The sequence below is a fragment of the Limanda limanda genome, chromosome 1 (genome assembly GCF_963576545.1).
Source record: "Limanda limanda chromosome 1, fLimLim1.1, whole genome shotgun sequence".
NCBI classification, from domain to species: domain Eukaryota; kingdom Metazoa; phylum Chordata; class Actinopteri; order Pleuronectiformes; family Pleuronectidae; genus Limanda; species Limanda limanda.
Window position 1 is genome coordinate 13,163,277 of NC_083636.1, and position 24,216 is coordinate 13,187,492.

Below are 24,216 nucleotides of genomic sequence, written 5' to 3' on the forward strand. Positions count from 1 at the left end.
TTTTAAGTCTCATAAGAAGTCAAAGTTCCCACCGCTTATCTATGTTTTATATCTGCTGCTTAATACAAGTTGTAAAAAAAAGTTAAAACCCTTTTCCTGAGCTGCATCCCCTTGTTTAACAATGACAGAAATCACATTACCTCTATGATATATGATTGACTTTCCAAAATCCGCTGCACGTGCTGACATTCAAACGAATGTTTGCTCGACTGGGATACATTCCGCTAATGCTTTTAAACCACATCATTTTTCGGTGATCATTTCCTTTGCCACTTTGCCAGAACATGGTTATATTAGTGTTTCCTGTGATGTGACATTGTATTTTCATGACAGCAATAATATCTAAATCCCCTCTCAAACTCACACACACTCTTTGTTTCTGTCTTGATTTAAATATCCAAGGATACGCACCAGGTTTCCTCATACAGTGCACAGTTTATTACACCTGGATCACAAACACACACACATGCAGACACACACAAACACACTAGGGGTTCCCGAATACCAATTATGTTGTTCTTGTTCCCCCCTTTGAGCTTATCTAGCCTCCGGGGAGACCCCCAGCCCACTCACTCCCTCTTTCTCAAACACAGTTCCTCAATCCCAGCAGGGAGCCTCCACTGGTCCCAACACACAGTCCCTGTTTACCCTCTCTCCCAGTTGCACCCTGTCCACTTCCCTATGCAGCCACACACACACACAAACTACTCACTACTACTCTCCACACATTGTACTTATTTTGCCCCCTTTTGAATCCTATTAGTGTGTAAACTTAGTTTAACTGAAAAAGACTGTCGGCTTCACTCAATTAGGCCTAAAAGGATTAGGCTTGCTGGTATGGGCCTGGAGGTTTAAATAGGAATGGAATTTTGGCAGACACCTGCTCCATCCATTGCATTAATCTTATAAAGGCTATGGAGTATGCAGGGGCCCCGGTGACGCCCAGGGTTGAGCGGTTGAATGAATGGCTGTGCTAGGTGCATGGGTATCAGCCCTGATGGCATTAGCAGAGGAAATGTGGCCCAAGGGGGGGAAGAGGGCATCACTGAACCAAACGGTTGCAGGTATAAATGCTAATAAACATGTTGAGATAAGCACTAAATCCACTTCAGGACACAGTGAATGTAAATGAGTTGAGAGAAAGTCTCAAAGTGTTCTTCAACTTTCTTGGGGATCATATCATGACATTTAGATCATATCATGCTGCTTCTGTCCCAACCTGATGTTTCCCATGACTTCAGGCGGTGATGTAAAAACTATCAAGTAGACCGAACCCGACTTAAACCTGAATATAAGTCGGGTGGCCACACTTATCTATATATATATTGATACATTTATCAATATATATATATCAGAGAAATATGTGTATTGATGTTGTAATACATTTTTTCAAATATTCCACTCGAGCGTGGTTATGGAACATTTGCACTTGAATAAGAGAGCTCATACAATTTTAATTTGATCTTCATGTTCACCACATTGTTCAGACTGTACAACCATACTTAGCCATTACCATTCTTTGTCTGAAATTATATTTAACTAGTGTAACTACATGGATGCATTAAATCATGGTCAAATACAAACCCACTCTGGGGATGGTGGTAGAAGGGAAGGAAGGCGTGAATGTAAATAGAGAGGGTTTCGATAAGAGTGGGGGAGAGTCTAGGGGCCTGATCAGGCCTGTGTTGTTAAGATAATTACCAACAGTCATTGTCTCTTAATACACAGGGACAAATGGTCCTCTAGCCATGTCACTGATTGCTTTACAGCTTGATCTCATTCACACAAAACCTAATCACTTGAACTCCTATACCATTCGCCTATATATGACACATTAGGAGTGTAATTTTAGTTTTAATCTTTGTGCAAAGAGGGGATGCAACTGAATGCGCTGTGCATACAGACGCTGCAATAAGTTAATGTGGGGTTGAAGAGCTGAGTTCCGAGAAAGAACAGAGCGATAGAAAGTGGAAAGTAGAAGCAGGAGGTTAGCCAGAGCACAGATGTGACATTAAACGCCTTCAAGAACAGAACAAAAGAAACATTCTGATGTAATTACAAAATATATAAGTTCTAATGTCAAATCTGCAATCAACTTCTCAATCTAAATTTACAATTAGGGCCAATCCAATGCCCCAGACAGGCTCCTGAGGTGAGGCCATCCAGTATATAAAATGAATGCCCAAATTAATTTAGACAGATTACCATCATCCTTTCATTGTGTTTAGATATTAACGCAGCATCCATACCAATCTAAAAGGAAAACATGCGGATAAGATGGGCCTCCTTTTGACACGATTCTGTGTAGTCAGTGTTTTCCTGGTTAAGGTCAAAATTTAAGTTTATTATATATATACTATTATATTCAGTATTGGACAAGATCACAAAACTTTAATATTTTTACCGAAAGCAGAAGAACTACATTGCCAACGGTCTATTTAAGGATCAACATTTTGCCACTATGTCTGCTGTTTTAGTTATATGAACCTAATATCTAGTAGATTATATTGCATAATATTACTAAGAATCCATTAATCCATATTACCAGTGTCAACCAAATAGGTTGTTGGACGCTCAAGGCCACACAACACGTTGTTGAGAATGGATCTATCACTGTTTACATCTGCAGAAATGTCTTCATGTGTCCTCACAAAAGAACAATAACAGTTTAAATGGCTGCAAAAACAAGCTTGTTTCCGTCAAATGCAGCATCTTTACTGGCTCACAACCACGAGGAGCATGTCGAGATCATTAATCAGTTTCCAAACGCATTACCAGATGGTGACAAATGTCCTCGAGCGAAGTCAATCCTCTTCGTTACTAATCACCATTCTTCCCAGGAGTGTCATACCACGTCTCATACCAACACCTCACAATGTCTTTCCCGGAGGTCTCTCCACGACTCTGGATGCCGTGAATAGCAATCTTGGTGGCCTTGAAACCCCCCCCGGCACCCCCACCTTGAGGGATTATGATATGTTTTATCCAGAAGTGGTCTGTGTTTTTGTTCTGTGTGTCAATTATCGGGACAGTCTGATCTCTGCTTTTGCGAGAACAATTCAGCGTACGAAGAGGTCAGGGGTGAGCTGGAGGGGTGCTGATGTCTGAGTGTGTATGTGTGTGTTGTTGGGATGGAGTTATGTCCAGTGTGAGACACTAAAGAATCAAACGTGAAGCTTTAAGAGGGCAATTCTGTCTAATCCTATTAGTGTCTTAGATAACCCTTTCATAACAAAAGGGGTCAGGGGAAAATGCTCTGTGAAAATTACTCTTAACCAACCAATCATGTAAAAAAAAAAAAATGACACCTATCTTTCTAACATCCTAAGGGAGTTGCAAAGGTGTATAAATATGCTATTCTGATTAATAAAGGAATAATATGTCCATTGTCGCTGATTAAAACTATGGATTAGACCAGGCCCCATAAGCACACTTGATGACATAGAAACTGTTCAACCAAATATTTTGCTTATGGGTCAATCCAAGCACGCAAACACTAGTGCAAATGTCTATTTGATACATGGCCAACTGGCAGGACCTCTAGATGGTCCTTCCAACAGGGTGCAACATCTTCCTTATCCTATTTATTATGAGTATGAACCTGCTAATATCAGTTGCAGAAAATGTTACCCAAGGCTCTTCAATTGGAGTCCAGCCTGCACTAACTTATGGACAACATCGAAATAAAAACTGTGTCGAGAATGCAAAATTGATATTGGAACCCATGGACCACGCAGACACTTGGTCCAGTATGCTCCTTCTGGGCCCAACAGTCCAGGAGCATGATGATAAAGGGTACAAAGTTAACAACAAGTCCTTTGTCCGAGTTAAGAGGGAAGTCGTCCCATCCTTCAAACCCGATGAAATGGTTCGGGAAGTGATTTAATGCATCACTGAGGGCTGCAGCCAACGTCAACAATGCTTTGAAGCAGACTTATGAATGGCTGAAGAAGATAGATAACTCCAAACTTCTTGGTAAAATTAGGATTTGGCTGTTGAAATATGGCCGACTGCCCTAGTGTCTTTGGCTTTAGACACAGACTTCTCCATGACTGCTGCAGTGGCCATTCAAGGGACTAGAAGGAGGTCACTGTATTAAGCAAGGACTTTCTAAACCAAAAGGCCAAGGCCCAATCTGCAGTTAACTGGGAGATGAGGTCAACATAGGAAGGAGGCTGGAGGTGGTGTTCTGTATTATGGTCATCTGAAGATCGCACAATATTTCTAGTTGGGCTGACAGTGTCATGGGAGAAGGATGTAATAAGGAAAAAGGCCATCAACTCCCGTCCCATAGCTTGGGAGTGCAAGGACAAAAGATGGCTGCTCCTTGAGGAGAGTGGCTGTAGAGGTTTCCTAGCCAAATGAGAAAGTTGTTATTTAGCAATTGGAGTCCAGCTGAATCATTGAGTGACAGTTGGATCCGACGTGATGATTTCCCCTTCTGGCCAAAAGTGAAGTTTTGTGAAGTAACCGGAGAAATGCACCCCAACAGATGTATGCCACAATAATCTATTTGTCTGCATAGTGATTGCATCTCTTTTATTTTATTATTTTATCATGAGAATTTAAGGTTGTTTTGGAAGGCCTAAATATTTCCGAGAACTTCTCTAATTGCTGATTTTCTTAATAAGGAGTGGAATGTTTGCCTTCTTCAAGCCAACGGAGTGTTTCTGTGCTTAACTGAAATAGGAGAAGATTCTAGAACATAATAAAACTATGTTTCCTTCCTTTACACTTAAATATGATTATATGCCAACAGCTTAAAAAAAGTAATATTCAGTAGCTTCCTTACTGCATTATGTTACCTATGTAGAGTTCAGCTGTGATGTTCACGCTTCCGGCACAGCGTTCCATCTATCTGAATTATTACACAGGACTTCTGTCTCTATGACTTCTATTACTTCATCCATGCATGCACCCAGTCCGGCAGGCAAACAGCAGTCAAGCCAGCCCAGGCGCTCAGCCAGTCCAGATGGGTGGTCCAAGCCAATCACGGCTGCTCTCCCATGCTTTGGCCTGCCAGAGTCCCTGCTGCTCTGACACCCTCCTCTTATTTTTTTCTTGCCTTGCTCTCCCTCCCCGGCTCATGCATTCCTCCTCTGTCCTCTTCTCTCCTCCTTCACACCAGCCTCGACTAAATCTTTACTCTGTTCCCAGGTATGTCTTTTAGCTCTCTTTCCATTTCCACCTGTGCACGAGCAACGACATTAGCTCCTCTTTCTCAAAGTTGTTGACCACTTTGAACTGAGAAAGTTTTTTCCAAAGCGGGACACTAATTTGATCCCACTTTGAAGTCCACCATCGAAAATTCCACAGCCCAAAAATATGGGCCTTCACAGTTAAAGGTTTAAAATTATGTTTTTCCGTAACAAGATTACATTTCATGGGCAGAATGCATTTGTCAAACCGTCGCATTTGTCTTTGATTGTCACAGTACACGCTGTACTCGCTGGCGGACACTGAAAGGCTTGTCTCTGTTTCCACCATGACTCACAGGCACTGCCACGGATATTAGACAAACAAACCTTGAGTTGTGGTGTCTAGGTATTTACTCGCAAACTTAACATCAGTTTCAGGACCCACCAGAATCCACACTTTCGTCCTCGGGAGTACATTTAAGCAAACTTTATCACATTGAACCTTCAAACTCTAGAACTACATTTTCCTTGGAGTCTCCACAGAAAGCCGACCATTTCACCCTTATCTTGAAACACTGGGTGAATTCTGAAAGTTTAAATAATCTCCTTTCCCATCCACCTTCCCTTGACTCTGACTTTATACGTCAAAAGGTCAAGGAAAGACGTGTAGGAGAAGCTGTAAGGAGTTAGGAAAGGAGAACCACGGTGCAGGGAAAGTCAGCTCCCACTTACCCTTTTTCTGTGACAGTTATAATAAAGTTTCCTGTCCAAAACAGAATGACTCATCCTGAGAAAAGATGTTTTCAGTTCATACAGAGGAAACATTTAATCATTACCTACTCACAGGAAATAACAATACAGGGGATTTAAGTGAAAATGAAAATAAAACTGAACTGAAATCTTGAAATAATATTGTGAGGAATATACGTGGAGAAAAAAATCCTTTTAGTGAGCATTATTTACGTGGGTGCAACTATCAGGCATCGTCGCTTTAAATTTTGCTGCCACAAATAATTGTGGGTCGGCATTTTTCTCTTTTTATAAAGAATGCTCCGATGTTTCCTTTGCCAAAGGCGATAAGCAAGGAAGCATTGAAGCTCCTTTCCTTATCCTTTGGAGAATTTGAACAGCTCTTATTATGGCGGCCTCTGAAATACTTCTGGGTCATTTCACTCAGTTAGGAAGTTTCCTAAGTAAAATGGACTATGTGAGGGCACCCATTGGTTTTCATCACATTAGGTCAAATAGAGGGCCAGAAAGTCAGAGAAGGAATTTACCCCCTCCTCGCCTCCACCTGCATCTACCTAACCACTCTTGTATTGGGGGGGGCATGTACCTTGAGGTATGTATTAAATGCACACACAGACATCACACACAAGAACAGCTTTAGCACATGAAAGGCCTCCTACAGAAGTGAAAAACATACTGCAACAATGCTTTGAAGTCTGTCAGTCATCCATCTCATGTAGGGATGTTTTCTGTTCCTCCTCCTCTACTAGTCTGATTCATATCTCCCCTTCCCAAAGCTCCCTTCCCCAAGCCGAGGAGATAGCCGATCTGGGAGTAATTTGGCTTTTCTCACAATAGCCCAGACGTATTTCAATCATACAAGATTCAGTCTCACTTTTGCATCAAAGCAATGCAGGAAAATAGATGTCATTTTTCAAAATCCCACATGAGGTCTGCAATAGCTGTGCAATCTATGTACAAGAGCACACAACGGTATGCCCATCTCGAATGGCAGACAGTAATTGCAGCGGCTTGTTATGGCTCAGTGATCTGTCAGCATATTGTGTGTGTGGGTCTTTTTAGTTGCCTGGACAATGATGCTACGAACCCCAGAGACAGGATTTCAAAGAAATGACCCCTAACACAAAGTTTATTCAAATGAACAACAACAATATACCCACATTTAGGCTGGTACTATAATAAGACAAATGTTGCCAGTGTTTGCAACATTTGTGATCAGATCCCAATTTCATTATTAGTTTCTAGGGACTTTATCCGCCTAACCTCCTCGTATAAAGTCCGCAGAAATCTAGGAGAAGTCGTTGTGAGCACAGAGCACAGAGCAGGGTCGATGACGATTCTAACCAGCGCCAGACGCCAAAACAAAAACGAAACCAATATCTCCCAGTGAAAAGTGAAAAGTACAAGACACGGGGAAGATGTCAAGAGAGTTTGTGGTGATAAGAGCTGATGACGGTGTCGGGGTGAAGTAAACGTGATCACGTGATCTACGCAGCGGCGTATATGTCACTTCCTGCCTCTGTCTGCTGCACCCAGCTGCTCCAACTCTCACTTGAATAACGGGACGGATTTGATGCAGTTGTAATCGCGTCTGTGCAGAGAACCCTCCTGCTCCGTTGTGCATGTGTAGAAAGGCAAATTCCCTGGATTTTACCTGTTGTAGTTTTCTCACAGGCCTCCTGACAGCAGTCATGAATAGACTAGAATGTGCCATTGATGTTGATGACCGGAGGAGGTTCACCTGAGGAGGCCTGCTGGCTTTACGACCTGACTGGGTTTCACATTTATGAAAGCGGACCCATGTGATTGGGCTCCGTCATTAAACGTGACAATGCTGTTAACATATTATATTTTTCTAACCTGAAAGCTCAGTAATTACCTGTGATGATGTATGGGCTATTAGTGGGCTGCATGTGGACAAGAAGAAGGGAAAAAACCACATTGATGGTGGGTCTGTTAAACCAGAGGTGTTAGTTGTTTATGTTGTGGCGGCAGCTCTTTGTGTGATCACCATATACATGTAACGGGGGAGATTGAGGGGAACAAAGGGAGTTCAATGAGCCTCACAACAGTGCGCTTGCAGCATTCTGCTTTGATTTCTTAGGTTTTTAAGCATACATGAAAATGTAAACTAATATTTGAATATAACACAGATGGAGACCTTTCTATTTACGCCAAACCCTGAAACAAATGATATGAAATGCTTCTTTTTTTGTCGTATAATATAGAGTAAATAGCTGAAATCAAATGTTCCTGTTATATGTGGTCATTTTTAGCCATGGCCACTTGACCTCCCTTGGCTTTCCCACCATGATGTTGATATTTTCTGAATTTCAGTGGACTATCTCAGATACTCAATTGAAAACTTGATGCCACTCATGTTGACCTGTGGATGAATGGTCAAAACTTGTTCCTTTAAGTAGTCATCTCATTAGTTTAGAATTTCTATCTTTTTAATATGAATTCATGATTAAATATTTATTAAAAAAAAATGTTAGCATCAGCTGTGCTTTTTGGTTGTTTTTGCACATGTTAGCATGCAGTCACACATTTTAAGGTAGGGAAAATGTGATAAGCATTAACGCTAATGTCAATATTGGTATTGTAGGCATGATAGCATGCACATTAAAGCATCTAGCAAAATGAAATGCTGTGCCAATGCATGATTGAACCACCAATATTTGATCCTTATTTATAGGTTTGCGTTCAACAGTCTGATGAGGTGTGACCATGATAGTCTGTTGTGTCTAGACCTACCTTCCATGTGTTTTGAGATTGACGCCAGGCACGGGACTGTGGTCTCTCGTAGCCTCCACCGTAAGCATACTGGGTTGGAGATTGGCGAGTGGCGCTGCCGGGATGAGGGTCACGGAGCTGAGGCCAGATCTGTGGATATGGTGCTGAGTTGTACAAACGCTGTCCGCCATCTCTCGGACTAATCTCCCACTGGTTGTTTGGACCGGACCACGAGTGGAACATTTTCTTACAACCCAAAACTGTAAGCAAAAAAAAAAAAGGAAATATCAATTAATTAGTAAGTTAACCAATTATGTAATGAAATTGTTATATTATCTTTATTAAATCAAGATTTACTCTTTAATTTCTCAGTGGATATCTGATTAAGGAAAGGGAAAGGAGAGGGCAGAAGGGAGTTGCATGTCAGTATGTGTTTGTGTGTGTTTGCCCGGATGTTCATCGGTAATAACTGTGTCCCGCAGTGTATTGCAACGGTTGCCATAGTTTCCGGTTGCTAATTTTGGTGGCTGACCAGTTTTCATTAAACACAAGCGGAAACATCGGGAACATTGAAAGATTCAAACCACATTAGTAAACATTTATCACAGGGTGGCTTGTCCATGTTACTTGAAAAGGATAATGGCAGTTTATGGGCGAGTGGGCGAGCTGACGATGTTTCTAACAGATGCAAAACTTGGATACCTTTGGATAAAAAACTTGTGTCATACACGTCAAAGATACCAAAGGAAATGTCAACTTAGAAAGACAGCGAGATTTGAGAGCTTTGGCAGATAATGAGCAACGTCAGTGTCAAACTACAAAATGTCCTCCCTCCTGCATGCTCAACATCATTCCATGTTTTGAATCCAGACAATGTCCTGCTACATTCTTTATTTGTGAAAGGAAAAAACCTCGGATAATGTGCAGAACTTATTGTCTGTAAATTATCCAGAGTTCATAAAGACGGCTAAACTGGTGTATTCACCATCAATGGATAACCAAAGAAGTATATTATCTACACTGACTGAGCCATTAATTCCTCTTTTTTGTTGGTACTTTCTCCAGGTAGCCTCGCTGTCTGCTGTCAGGTTGGAGAACTTGGGGGGAAAAGATTAATCCAATTTCCAGAAGAAAGTTGCCTGGAGCTGCATTAGATGGCGAGAAGTCATCAATGGCCGATGGTCCCAGGGGGAAGCCAAGGACGCAAGTATGAAAGTAAGTACTTCACATCGAAGTTACAATGCTTGAGTGCAAATTAGCTGTCACTGTCACTGGTGTACTAATGGAGAGTACATGCGAAATAGGACACACAGAAGTGGTTGAACACGAAAAGAGGGTAGGTATAAAAAAAAGCAAGAAAGAGGAGAACGTGTGTGATTATAATCTCGGTGTCGTAGTTTCTGCCCCTCTCTCTTCTTTTTTCCTCCTTCCCCTATGTGTGAGGTTAATTGGCAAGGCACATGGCTGCCAGGCTGTCTAAGCACGGTGCAAACAGTGTTTAATTGCCTTTATTCTGTCACCAACAGTGCAGAATTCCTCCGCTGCACATTTCACCAGAGCCCCGGTTTGTCGATGTAGAGACAGGGTTATGTCCACCTAGCTGCATTCCTGCAAGAATTGTCAATTGGAACAACTGGATTGTTTGTGTGGGTTTACCCCTGAGTCTTTGTCTTGTTATTTGTGAGCTTCTCTGTCAGCCCATGAGCAAGGCATCTTCCTTAAATAACAACTGATTGGTTAGACACAAGAGGAGGGTTTTATGGGATTTGGTAAAATGCCAGACCCCTGTCATCCAGTTTATCCCTGCACCATCACAAACCTTACAATGTATTTAGTTAATGTATCAGACATAAGAAATACTCACCTTCAAGGATTATATTTGATTTTCACACGTCTGAACTTAAGCAATCGATATGTAGCTTTGGCCTCTAGGGGTCTTTCAATTTAACAATTAAAAGGTTACTGGTAAAGACTATATGATGAAAGTACATTATGTCTAGTCTTTATATAGACATTTTTTAATTTAGGGTTGTTGCACGTTATATCTGTAACTGCAATATTTACTTCCAAATTATCTTTTTATGAAATGCATCAGTTCAGACACTAATCCGTCTGATTATAGCGGCTGGAAGCTGAATGTGATTATTGTTGCTGATTTTCCTTTTTTTTTGTAGCTGTCATCGTAATGACATTAAGTTTTTCTAATGTTTGGGGGACATAAGACATCTTGACCTAATTGTCTCTGATTGGGATAATAAGACCAGTGTCCACAAAGAGGATCAAACTTACAGTATCTGACATGACTGGCTTGTGGAAAACTGAAAACAACTTCAGTTAAAAAAAACAGTCTGGACACTGGTATAATTAACAAAAAGGGGCTTTTAAAATAACTATATGTTTAACTACCTGTTATTTATCATCTCCAGTGTAAAGCCTTTCAGTTTGCCTTGGTTTACGTCTAGGTAACCGTCTGGTGTGAACAGTTAAACGCAGATGGCAACCTGAACCTGTGTTCATTATCTCACGTCGTACACAGGGGATTTTGTGTGAAAGTGTTATAAGTGAGGAATGTTAATCCACTGTTGGCAGCACTGGAAGAGGCAGATGCCTTCCAAATGTCATTTAGCCAATTCAAATCCTCTCTGGCGAGGGAATTTAGACGTCTTAACTTGAGTTACTTAAATTAAAGGTTTTAAATAGAGGGATTTTACCTTGTTTTTGATAGTACATTCAAATAACACGTGCAGTAACTGTTTTTGTCTGCATTTATCTTTTTGCTTTAAGCTTTTTCTTGACAATTACCTCAACATCCCTTCACCACAGTGACGCTGTGTTGTTGTCTATACTTTGTTTAGTTGTGTTTTTGCAGCATTATGCATATAAATGTGTTTATTTCTGTTTCCATTGATTTATCTGTCTTTACTTTTCGATTTCTACCAAGCTATGAGCCACCTGTGATGGTCTTACATTACTTAGGTCACTTAGCACCAACTTCGTACAGGTGTGAAGGCATCAGACCACATCTGCCTGTCTCTGTATGTGTGGGTCTCTATGCGTGTGTGTGTGTGTGTGTCTTTTTGTCTGTCCTGTCGTCTGTGTGTGTGTCTGTCTATGTCTCTCTGTGTGTGTCTGTCTTTGTGTGGCCGTGTGTGTCAGTCAGTAAGTGTTTGTCTGTCTGTCTGTCGATATGTGTGTGTGTACGTGCATGTGTGTTTGTTTGTCCTTCTGTCCATGTATGTGTCTGTCTGTCTTTCTTTGTGTATGTGTCTGTGAATACGTGTCTGTGTGTCTGTCTATGTCTGTCTATCGGGTTTGTGTGTGTGTGTGTGCGTCCGTCTGTATGTCTGCCACCCACACAGAGACAGGAAGTTGAGAGTATCATTGGTGAGGACTTTCTGAGTGTCTGTGTCACAGATGAGAAAACACACTCACACACACACACACACACTGACGTTCGCCTCATTAAAAGCTCTCCCATAGATGTACCACTTTGTACAGCTCTCCACTCATCATCACCTCCAATCCGCTCAACCCTGCCTCCCTGTGAGCTCCACTATTTATTTTCATCAGGGCCTCTCTCTCTCCCCTCTTCTTTCTCCTCTGCCTCTCGCTCTCCCTCTCACCCACAGTGGACTTTGTTGCTGGGCCGTCATGTCTTGAGGCACCTATTTTATTTGCTCTTTTTACTTTCTTCGCCGCTAATTCTCTCTCATTGTCGCTCCCCGGCGCGTCGGGAACAAGGCCGCCGCGAGAGCTTTTTGCTGCCTAGGCTCAAGACATGAGTCAGTGAGCCCAGATAATGATGAAGAGCTCAGACACACAGGAGACACACAGGAGATCCAGTCTCTATCACCGATCACACCACAAGTCTCCTCCGAACACCTGACACCCCTCACACAAGGTCATTATCCCAGAGAGCTTTCAGTGTGTGTGTGTGTGTCTGTGTGTGAGGAGCTGAGGTCATCACTGGAGCTGGACCAACACTGTGCGACTTTACAAACGTTGTTAAATCCGACCTCACACTGTGCGACCAAATTGTCTGCGCTGAAAAGGCGATTTACGTGCTGTCACTGAACGCTCCGCTGGTCTGACCCGACCTCACTGATCGCACTGTACTTGGACGTCGGTTCCTCCGGACCCGTTTCAGATCAGTGTTTTGGCCAAAGAAGAAGAAGTTGAAGTATGTGTCATTTTAGCCACTTTCAGACATGACATGGCCAGAATTTTGGTCTGGAGTTTTTGCGGAATTTTCCTTTCACTCGTGCACAACGCAGCAAGAGACTCTCTGCTCATTGTCACGTGTTTGATGAATCGTCAAACCCACTCGGGGATTTTGTGTTCACACATACAGCCCTGTGGAGAATGAAACTAGGTCTCTAGAGTTTAGTGAATTTCTGAAAGCAGCTTGTGTTTCAAAACAAAAAGAGGTATCAGCACATGGGCCCCCTTGTGCACAGCACGACAAACTATCCCTAACTCTGGAAAATCGATTAGTTGGTTTAAAATGTTGCGGAAAACACATGCAACGTGTTTTTTGTGCGTTGTCACGACGAGACAGATTCTATATAACGGGATCCGTGTGCGTCTACTCCACAAGTCAATCAGATCTGCTCTGTGACTTCAAAGAGCAGTTATCAGGAAGAGGCCATCGAACCGTGGATGAACATTCACTTTTCCCTTTTCCTTGGTCAAGGGAGCACGCCACCGCTGAGAGGACGTTACCACCGTCTGACTTTGAAGTCAGGCTTCGGAGCAGACAGTGTTTACATTCTTCTTCCTGCCCACTGCGTCTTACACACATCCCTCCGTCAGACTGGGGGGAGTGGGAATGCTAAATACTTAAAACTGATATATTGTTTTTTTTATTTGGATTATTACTATTATTATTATTATTATTAAGTAACAAATGAATGCACTTCTCTGGAAATGGAAGATGTTATCTCCAGATTGGCCACAAGATGGTGTTGTAGGCACCCATTCAACATCTTGAAAGATACATGTGTGCATGCGTCTGTGTGTGCGTGTGTGTGTGTGTGCATGTGTGGGTGTGTGCATGTGTGTGTGTGCATGCGTGTTTGCATGCATGTGTTTGTCATCTGATGTTAAATGACATCCTGTCGAGCCGTGACTCACACGAGATCTCTTCCCATTGCATAACTCTCGAAGTGCCCAGTGCACAAACCTTAATGTCAGAGTCCCGCTGGACACTTCCAGCTGCTGCACGCTGCACCATGCTCTGCACCCCATCCTCTCATTATACAACCGTAGAAAATCATATGTATTAGTCATCATGGCTGTGACTCATCGTCCTTTACACACGTCCATCTCTGAACCTGCACACGCTCCGCTCTCCCGTGATGCAAGATTGGAGAAGTTCACAGGGTTGTTTTGTTTTTTTTCCTCAGTATTTTATAAATAATATCAGGTGACTCAAAATGAGGAAGTACCCCATGAGGAACTCTGGAGATTTTATCCTGCTGTGTCATTGTGATCTTTAAAACAAACACAAACCCAATGTGCCCACTCCAGGAAGAGGCGTGTGCAGCTCAGTGGCAGCTAATGCAGCGTGGTGCTCGATTACAAATATAACTTAATGATCTGCGTTAGAGAACAGCCAAACGCAACAACCTTTTATTAAAGTGCATTTAATAAACATGCAAATATAAACTTAGCAAATTGATATGGCATTGATTGGGAAAACTACTGATATATAGTGTTGGAACATCATGCTGGAAAAGAAAAATAACAAAAATATTTCAGATTCACTAAATGACAGATGTTTGTCCAAAATCTCCTTATCCAGAATCTCAAATATAGCATGTGTCCCACTGTGAGAAAAGTAGTTTCATTCCCTTTGCAAATTTTGCATTATATTGAAAGTATTTAATTAGACAGTTAGAAAACAATGCATATTTATAAATATATACATATATTTATATATATAATATATATATTTATTTATATATATATATATACATATACACTTATATTTTTGTATTAGTAAACTAGATCTGTTTTCAATCTCTATTTTCTTGTTTAATTTCTTATGAATGGCCCCTTATAGTCAATAGCAGCAGTCACATTATAGCACACCTTCAATGTATTTGACAGATAAAGAATAAATCTCATATTCTCACTTACCTGAAGATAGGAGGTTAAAGAAGTCAGGTCCACTTGTTACATGCACAGTAAAAGTCTGGTTCTGTTTCAAAGTACGCTATTCAAATGAACTTGCTCTTGGATCTGCCTCCTCCTGATGCTCAATCATTCCTTGAAGCCCAAGCGGCAGTGAAAGGCCTCCAGATTTAAAGCAAGTTGTGTTTCCTCTTTTCTCGCCCTGTAAGAGCGGGGTGCAAAGGGAAGCTTTCGTGCAAACTGCATGCCCCTATAACCAAAACAAAGATATATAAACAGATTCTCGCAAGTCATCCTATTGCATCATCTGTGGGCTTGTAAAAAGGATTTTAATGTTTTTAAATGTTAAGAAGAAATAGGCTTTAGCCTTGAAATACAGTCCGTTGTATATCATTTTAGAATTTTGGACACTTAAGCTGACAACTGGACACTCAGGACTCACACTTTCATGTTGTTTTCAAGGTCGATACTAAAAAATACAGGCTTGACTTCAAGTGTGGCCTGAATGCTGCTAGTTTCATGTTCTTGAGACAGTTTGTCCGCACCTGATCAGCGCTGCTCAAAATCCCAAGAACAAAATACACACACACTCACAAGTGTTTTCGGCCAGCTTCATGGAACAGTGACATTTTTTTTCTGTTGCAGAGGGGAAAAGGGTCTCCGGCGCTGCATCCACGGTCACGCCGCAATCTGCATAATGACAATGATGAACAAGCCTCCCGATTCCCCTTCACATGCGCGTTGATTGTGTTTATTCGCGGCAGTTAGGCTGATGAGGGAGCAATATGGAGGAGGCTGGATGGACACTCGCCGCGCGTTACCGCTAAAATAGCAGACATCTCTCGACAGTGAACAAACAGCGAAGGCCGGACGAAATCAAGGCGTCTGCGAAGGCTCTCAGGAATGCAAATTCAAAAGCACTTCATTACTTTCTCTTCCCTGCAATCTCGTGTCTGAGAGACTGAACTAAGTGGTTAATCAAGCCAAGAAGGAAAAAAAACATGTCTGAGGGGCCAGAGAGGAGACACCTCTACAAGGCCAAGTGTGTGTGTGTGAGAGAGTGTGGAATGGGCACTTTGTGTGATTTCCAAAAATCTTTATTTTTTATGTTTACAGGATTATATGTTTATAGTGCATGAGAAAATACGCAATTGTGGTTTGGTTATAGATCTTCACAGCTAACAGAGAAATTCCCACTCATTGTAAGTCATTCTGAAAAGCAGAACACAAACCACCAACAGTAATGGTAAATGGACTGTGTTGAAAATGTGTTTTCCAGTCTCATCGACCCCTCAAAGCGGTTTACGGCACTAGTTGCATTCGTCCAATCACCCAAACATTCATAAAGATCTATCACACATCCCAACGTACATTCTCTCTTTACACATTACACAATATGTTTCCTCATTGTGACATATTTAGGAGCAGTTTAAAAAGAAAAATATTTAGTGTGTGCAGGGTTTGTTTTTGTGTAGCTTTCAAATATAAGGTTTCATTTTATTGACGCAAACAAATACAACATTTGGTTCTAAACTATTTAAAAGGCATTCCTATACAAAACCGATTATTAGAAAAGAAACACAAGATATTTAAAGGTAATATCGTCATGAATGCAGAACAAACACATTCACCATCTGAGAGCTGAAGGGGTTGGAATGGGAACGTTACGAAGATCCAAACCAGCTGAATGGTTAAGGTAGCACAGAGGCCCTTTCACAAATAACACGACATTCCCTGGCATTAACTTAATAAATTGTCTGAACTATTCTGGTCGAGGCAGCAGCTTCTCTTGGCTTCTCTTGTTCACAGAAGCAGGGCCCTAAACACAATTTCTCACTCTATGAGGCCATTGATGCACCAACACCCCAGCCACTGTGCTCTGTTGTCCCAAATTAGATGGGTTTTCCATCCGTGTTGGCTGCTGTTGTGTATGTGGTGAGGCTTTTCTTGAGATAAGATAAGATAAAGAGCGCATACCTCTACCTTGGCCTCAACAGTCCTCTAAAATTTAATCAATTGCACCAAATTTCACATGCTCGTAGATAATAGTTCCTTAAATGTGCTGGATTTTGCGGCAAGACCCCAGTAACATGTCATGGGAAAGCAGTGAAAAGGATTCAAAATCCTGTATCTCAAAATGTTCCAAGATTGCCCCCCTGATCTGGACCTGGACCAAAATTTAAAGGGAGTTCCTTCTTGACCTGTACCGCATCCTTCCACCAAATTCCGTGGTAATCTGTAATCTCACTCCGGTATAGTTTGTTCGTAATCCTTCTCACGACCAAACGGATAGGGGCGAAAACAAAAACTTCTCGGTGGAGGTAATGTGATAAGAGACGATGCGATATGAAGATATGAGTTCTACAAAATAAAGGAGGGCGTGAATAACCTCAGTCAAGACCAAACCTCTATCTTGCCACGATCTGTCCATTTATCCAGATCAGCTCCTGAGGTCATGTCACACCCCTTGACAAAATAAATAAACAGCAATGGAAACATAACCTCTTTGGCAGAGGTAAGGATTCGCAGCATGTATCGTAGAAAACAGAGCAAACGTGCAAATATTCGCATTTTCAAGACTAGATCCAGTATTTTTGGTCGTATTGGCTTAAAAAGATGAGGCAGACGAATGATGGATTGTAAAAGTTGTTGCCGATGACTGTTTTGAATGGACCACTGAATACGCAGCCTTATAGTTTTAGCTCTAAATCAATTCGGTCTGTCTACCTAATCCAGATGTTGGTGGGATTATTGTGGGTTTTTAAATAATAACTTTTCCACGATGTCTGCTGAGCTCAGATCAGCCGAACGTTCCCTCCCTCCCTCTCCTCACTCGATGAACGTCCACGCTTTCTACCCATGACGTAGGGATTTCTCTCCCTGATCTTGTTATTGTTCAGCAGACGGAATGTGCAGAATGCGGAGTGTGTGAGTGAACTCTGCGGGAGCTGACACTCGACATTAGATTTATGGGTGGAGATTGTGACCCGGGGCACTCTGGCGAGAAAGGGAGAAGAGGACGGCGAAAGGCTGAGGCGCAGGAGAGGTGGAGGGAGAGAAACGGGGAGAACAGAGCGGAGGCAGTGAAATTAAATGAGGTGTTTGATCTCGGCGGGACAGGTCAGGGCTCTCGCTGGTGCGGCGTCTGGTCTGATGTGCGGCCTGTGAACGGATGGAGTGTTCATTATAATAGGAAGAGAGGACAGCAGCTCGTTGTGATCTGTGTATTTATTTGTCACAGCATCGTCCTCTCTGTATGTCGCATGTCTCCACCTTTTTATCCTCCAGTTCTTTGAGAAAAACTGGAGGAACGCTCGCCTTGATTGACACTTTTTGTCCAGACGTTTCCTTGAGTGCCACTTGGTTTTTCTCTGGGCCTCTGTTGTATCTTCAAAAGGTTGCCTCTCTCTTTCCCTTGATTCTCGCCGCTCAGTGAAACCCAGCAGCTACACCAGCAGTCACAGAATAAGATCCTCCGGAATGCCCTCTCCCCTGTTCCTTTTCTTTTTCAAGGTGGCGATTGTGTGTCGCTGTGTCTTGCGTCTGGTTTACCTGCGGGCCTTTGATCATGACAGCCTGCGACAGCATTTGATTCCTGGGATACTTTGACAGTTTGCAGGGCCGGCTAAAAAAAAAAGGGATCTGCGGTGTCTGAAGTCAGATCAGAGCGAGACGGGGCCCTGAAAAGCAGGCGTCCAGCTGGGAGAAGATCAGAAGAGACACAAACTTTAGCGGGAGCCATTGTGAGGTACACACAGTGGCTGCTGGCTCCAGTAACTTTTCTCCTTTTGTGTGTGTTTTTTTCCTCCCTCTCTTATCTGCCGCTCAGAGTGTTGAATGACGAAGTTTAAAGGTCTGTGAGGTTTTATCTGATTTAGATAAAATAGAGAAAACCTTGTATTTGTCTCTCAGAGTTTAAGGGTACGTTTAGAATAGTGCACATTCAGAGCGTAAGAATTATTCCATAGGGAAAGTAGCAATCACCAATTAAATAAAAGAATTGAATCAGCTACATTTCACGCCACATGCTTGACAATGACCTGGTGTTTGTGCAAAAAGCATTTTTTCCCACTATGAGTAAAGGGAAGGGAAATATTGATTCATGTGAATTAGGAGGCTAGAAGTGAAATAATGAATTCATTATTCATTTAAGTCACCGTAAATATAGTTCATATATATAATAATGTGATCATGTTACTTCTCAGTCTCATTTCTGAGATTTGAGGAGGCAGGAAAGTGTGGTAATGGTGCCCTCTTGTGGTTCATTGGCAGAACTAACAAAAAGTTTTGGCCTGCTGAAGTTCAGCTCTACAAACAAGTGGAATCCAAGTTTTTTCCTTTTGATAATTGCATTTCCACTACTTATATGTGTTTTGTCATATATTTATATCATATAAATCGTTCTAGATTCCAAACATCACCCAGCCTTAAACCAGCCATACAGGGTATTAACATTTACTTTGCCAGGAACAAAACATGTGATTTCAACTGTTCACTGTCTGGGCCAAATTATTGTATCCATAGCAACATCAGTAATAGTTCATACGTTGATCTTAACATCAGTGATCAAAAGAAATAAAGTGCATTCATCCTCCCTTGTGTAGCATTAAAAGTCTTGTGTGTGATACTTGTTAGTCAGTTTACATGATCCTTAACATTCTTCTGAAACCTGTCATGTAGACAGCGAGGGTCATCCTGAACAGGAGTGAGGTGAAAAGTCTTTCTTACTTCTAAAGTATTTTTTTGAAATCATATTAGATAAAAGCAAGTTATGAATGTCTTAATCAAAAAGTATCTGACTTTCATTTTGATTCATTCTACAGTACAGTATAATTACTTGAGACTTGACAAACTGAAGTGGGGGGGGTCATCCTGAACCAGAGTGAGGTGACATATCTGTGTCACCTCTTGTATATCTGTTCCATTATATTTAATATGAGCAAGTTGTGAATTATATATTTGATCTGACTTTACTACTTTGATTTTCTTTCAATTTCGTCTCACCCATTTTATCAATCGTCCAGAATAAGTCATATTAAAAAAGCGATATTAAACGTGCATCGTTTGTTTGGGTCCTTTTTGTCCGCTCCCGGCACCTGTACCGTAACACCACGAATAGACGCGCGGCCGGTGTGGTGTTCGTGGTGTGAGCACTTGACTCTTGCTCCCAGTCCTCTCAGTCTCTCCCTCGTCCTCCGGAGAAATGGCCGCGACAGTGAAACTCAACACCGGGGCACATATGCCCACAGTCGGGCTCGGCACATGGAAGGTGCGTATTGATATCTTAATTAAACTCTCCGCAATAAAACTGTATAAATAGAATTAGCCGGTGAGCTATGTAGCGGGACGCGAAGCTGCGAGTTTATGAACGAGTCGTCGAGGAATCTGTGTTTTAATGGAAATTCACACGCAATTGGGTTTAATTTGACACGTTACGAGTGATGGACGTTTAACTTTATTGTTAATAATTAATAATAAGTTAAAGCTGGAACTAAAACTGTGAAACCTTAATGATTTTTTGCAGCATGACTAAAGTTTCTTAAAATATCTCAGAAATATGATGTTTCCTGCTTTACAGGAAATAAGCGATTAGTATCAGCAGTATTGTAGATATGTATGTATAATAGTAAAGATTGGAAAAGTGAATCTAAACTGTAACATACAGGTTTGATACAAAAGGTATGATTGTGAAATTCCCTGCTGGGACACAAAAGTAGAAAAACTGGATCCGCCCCCGGATCTGGATCCAAACTGAATGTATTCTCCCCGCACCCACATCGCATCCTTCCAACAGTTTCAGTGGGAATGTGCTTTTAGTTTAGTTGGTTTTTGCATTAATCCTGCTCACTGACAAACAAACCAATGTAGGCAGAGGTAAGTGGAGGTCCCAGGTTTCAGATACAGGTCTCCCACCTTCAAAAACAGCCACGATGCAGTGGGTATTCAAATGGCTATTTCTGGAGCTGATCTCTCATTCGCTCTTTGATAATGAAACTGTATCTAGTGCAGAGGACACATCACCCCCCCGGGACAAGAATGAACTAACTAAACAAATGTCATGTCCTCGTTCAAGTGAATTATCCCTGGTTCTGAGCTGAGAAACACATTCACCAGGTCCCTTTCGAATCACAATCATGCCACAATGTCAATGTGCTGCACAATCATAAAAAACACGTTACCAGGTACTAACCAGTCCTGTTGTTCCAGTCTGCCCCTGGTCAGGTGACAGAAGCAGTGAAAGCAGCCATCAAGGCAGGATACAGGCTCATCGATGGAGCGTTCATCTACCACAACGAGGCAGAGGTGGGAGAAGGTGTTCAGGCCACGATCAAGGATGCCGTGGTGAAGAGAGAGGATCTTTTCATCGTTAGCAAAGTGAGTTGTCGATGAGCAAATTATCCTTTTATATGTCTGAGTTTTTTAAACTACTCTCCCTGACCATGTATCGTCTGGCCTTTCACATTGCAGCTGTGGTGCACCTTCCATGAGAAGTCGGCGGTGAGGCCGGCTTGTGAGAAGACCCTCAGTGATCTCCGACTGGAGTACGTCGACCTCTACCTCGTGCACTGGCCCATGGGTCTCAAGGTAGTTCGAAGTAGGAAGCTCCCTGTCACATCGAAGGGTGTAAAACCTCCTGCTCACATTCTCACAGTGTGTTTATTCTTTTGTCATGTTACAGCCCGGCGATGACGAATTTCCTCTGGACAGCGCAGGACAGCTGATCAGTGGTAATACAGACCTACTGAAGACTTGGGAGGTGAGAGTTGATCAGAGAAACACAAACAGTTCAAACTTGTTTGAACAAACAAGTTTTAGCCTGTGAAAGTAACGAGGATCGACAACTAAGTGCGCAAGCACACGCTTGTGCACTTAGTTGTGTGTGCAATGTTTTGTCTGTACTATGTTACGATTAACAAAGTCAAAAGTGAGTCAAAGTGAATTATAGCTACGATATATTCAGGAGGTTTGGATGATGTCGACGGAGCTGATATTGGTTTACGTAGCCACAGTTGCTAAATGCTAAGTTTAGTTAAACATAATTTCTTTGTGGTTGTTTGTCTCAGGGGATGGAGGAGCTGGTTGACGCTGGTTTGGTGAAGGCCATCGGTGTCTCCAACTTCAACAAGGAGCAGATCGAAGCCATTCTCAACAAGCCCGGCCTCAAATACAAGCCGGCCAACAACCAGGTACGCTCAAGAACGCCTTTTTTTCTGGTAACTATAGAAACGGCCTACATCCGCAGTCTATTTTAGAAATTACATGTTCAAGTCCTGGCTACTGAGAAGCAAGAAAACAGATGCCTTTAGAGATCGCTCTTCTTAAAGGGCAACAGGCCATGATCGCATTATCTGTCCCCTGACGTCAGGTCCGAGAAACAAATGTCTTAATTCTTAAAAGGCCACAGCCGAGTCGCCTCGGGCCAGACCAATTAGCTGAGGGGACCTTACCTTTCTGCTGTTTCTCAGAACCTTTGTTCACCATAAATCTCCTGATTTTGTTTGGTTGTGTTGTTTATTAGGTTACAGCAGCATTATCCTCCTTCTCCTTGTAACAGTACACAGCAAACAAAGAGCAAAACAATTGAGCGTCAGTGAGTTAATCCCTGAGAATGATGCCAGTAAACTGCAACCATTTCTGAGAACTTGTGGAACATGTCTAAATATAAGTACAAGAAGTCATAGATTAGTGAGAGTATTTTTTTAAACCACAAATTCAGCTTTAATTCTGACTGATGTTGCAGGTTGGAGTCGACCATACAAGAAAAGAAATTGTAAAATATGCATTCAGACATAAATGAGACACTGCACTTTCTCAGCTTGTCTCTGTACAAACGATATACTTCAAAACTTTAGTTGTGATCTAAACATGTTCAGCAAATTAACCGATGGATACATGGACACTGGATACTCTTTGAAGCTATTCTTATTCGGTGATTTAGGCGTCACTTCCTCGTTTCTGTACTGCTCCTTAAGAGCTGTGTGTTTTTCATCCACTAGGTGGAGTGCCACCCCTACCTGACCCAGGAGAAGCTGATCAACTACTGCCACTCTCAGGGCATCGCAGTGACGGCCTACAGCCCGCTGGGCTCCCCTGCCAGAGATTGGTCAGTAAGCTAATATCTCACCAATTAAAATAGTTAATGAGAAAGTGTAAATGTAATTTTTTACATCATAACACCTATTATTTTTATATTCATTTGTTTGCCATCTTCTGTTGCTATGAAACAAACTCTTGTAAAGTTATATGAGAGCAGTTTCACAACAGTTCAACAATCTTTAAATGATGAGGGATATGCTCTTTTTTAACTACAGGGCTTCAGCAGATGACCCACCACTTCTGGAGAGTCCCATCCTGAAGGCCATTGCAGAGAAGTACAAGAAAAGCACAGCTCAGGTACAACTTTTACACTGGATGCATCAATTTAATTAGGAGACTTGAAAGAGTTAAAAAAAAAAACAGTTCCATTTTGTTGGATCAATAGTCTGACTTTTATTATCATAGTCCGTAGTAAGCTTTAACAAGGATGCACGAAAAAGAACTGTGGTTGATTAAATTCCATGTAGCACTGTTATTACACTCAGACCTCTGATCACATTCACGTGTTCACACCCTCTCCCCCCCCCCCCCATCAGGTCCTGATCCGCTTCCACGTCCAGAGGAACGTGATCGCGATCCCCAAGTCCGTCACGCCTCACCGCATTCAGGAGAATTTCAAAGTAATAAGCCTACAAATTGTTGAGATGTTTTCTGGGATTAGCTGCTAGCCGAGCCCTTTCCTTGCTCCGCCTGTTGGCTCGTGCGTGAAAACTTTGATTTGTATCGTTGCAGGTGTTCGACTTTGAACTGAGTGCGGAGGAAATGAAAACTATATCTGGATTCAACAGGAACTGGAGGGCCTGTCCCATGGAGTGGTGAGATTCTGTGCACTTACTGTATATTCTAACCACTTACATATGTATTCTCCTAATTTTCTGGATAAATTATTTTCCTGTTTTCCTCTACAGGGGCTCGAGCCACAAGGACTTTCCCTTCAAAGCTGATTTCTGAAAAGAAACACGCTGGTTTTTCTAAAGGGTTGCAGTGAAAGCCTGGGTTTGCTTTCTTCTACCTCCCTGGACCTTTAGGCCACTTACACTGTCATTGCGGTCTTGTATTAGATTTTTATTTTCATGTTACAGGAAATGCAAGGTATTTTCAGGTGCAATAATACCTTTCTTGTCATCGCACAGTCATTACACAACAAGAGGCCAGGCACAACCAACTGTTTAACCAGAGTTAGCGCTATAGCTAATCTGCATTTCTCTTTAACACGTTTACTTAAAAAATAATAAATAAACAGATTCTCAAACTAAAAGATAAAACATTCAAGTCAAAATAGCTTTTAACAGCACAGATGTACCAATCCAGTTTCAACAAACACTCCTCATGGCCTGAAACCTGCTTTCTCTCCAGATTT

At 41.9% G+C, this 24,216-nt stretch overlaps 2 protein-coding genes across 2 annotated transcripts in view; one reads left to right on the top strand and one right to left on the bottom strand.

The window, feature by feature from the left end:
• The window catches only part of tfec (transcription factor EC), a 41,105-nt gene extending 26,308 nt beyond the window's left edge, over window positions 1-14,797 (bottom strand). Inside the window, exons 1-2 of the mRNA XM_061077834.1 lie at window positions 14,766-14,797; window positions 8,646-8,884 (exon numbers count right to left, since the gene is read on the bottom strand). Of these exons, the coding sequence (XP_060933817.1) occupies window positions 8,646-8,867 (222 nt within the window). The 5' untranslated portion in view covers window positions 8,868-8,884; window positions 14,766-14,797. The remainder of the gene's footprint in view (window positions 1-8,645; window positions 8,885-14,765) is intronic.
• Window positions 14,798-19,897: 5,100 nt separating this feature from the next.
• LOC133012977 (aldo-keto reductase family 1 member B1-like) lies at window positions 19,898-23,971 on the top strand. Its single transcript, XM_061080363.1, has 10 exons — window positions 19,898-20,028; window positions 20,967-21,134; window positions 21,228-21,344; window positions 21,439-21,516; window positions 21,824-21,946; window positions 22,757-22,863; window positions 23,072-23,153; window positions 23,393-23,476; window positions 23,589-23,671; window positions 23,765-23,971. The coding sequence occupies exons 1-10, from the start codon at window positions 19,963-19,965 to the stop codon at window positions 23,805-23,807; spliced, it is 951 nt and encodes a 316-aa protein (XP_060936346.1). The 5' UTR covers window positions 19,898-19,962; the 3' UTR covers window positions 23,808-23,971.
• Window positions 23,972-24,216: the final 245 nt, after the last annotated feature.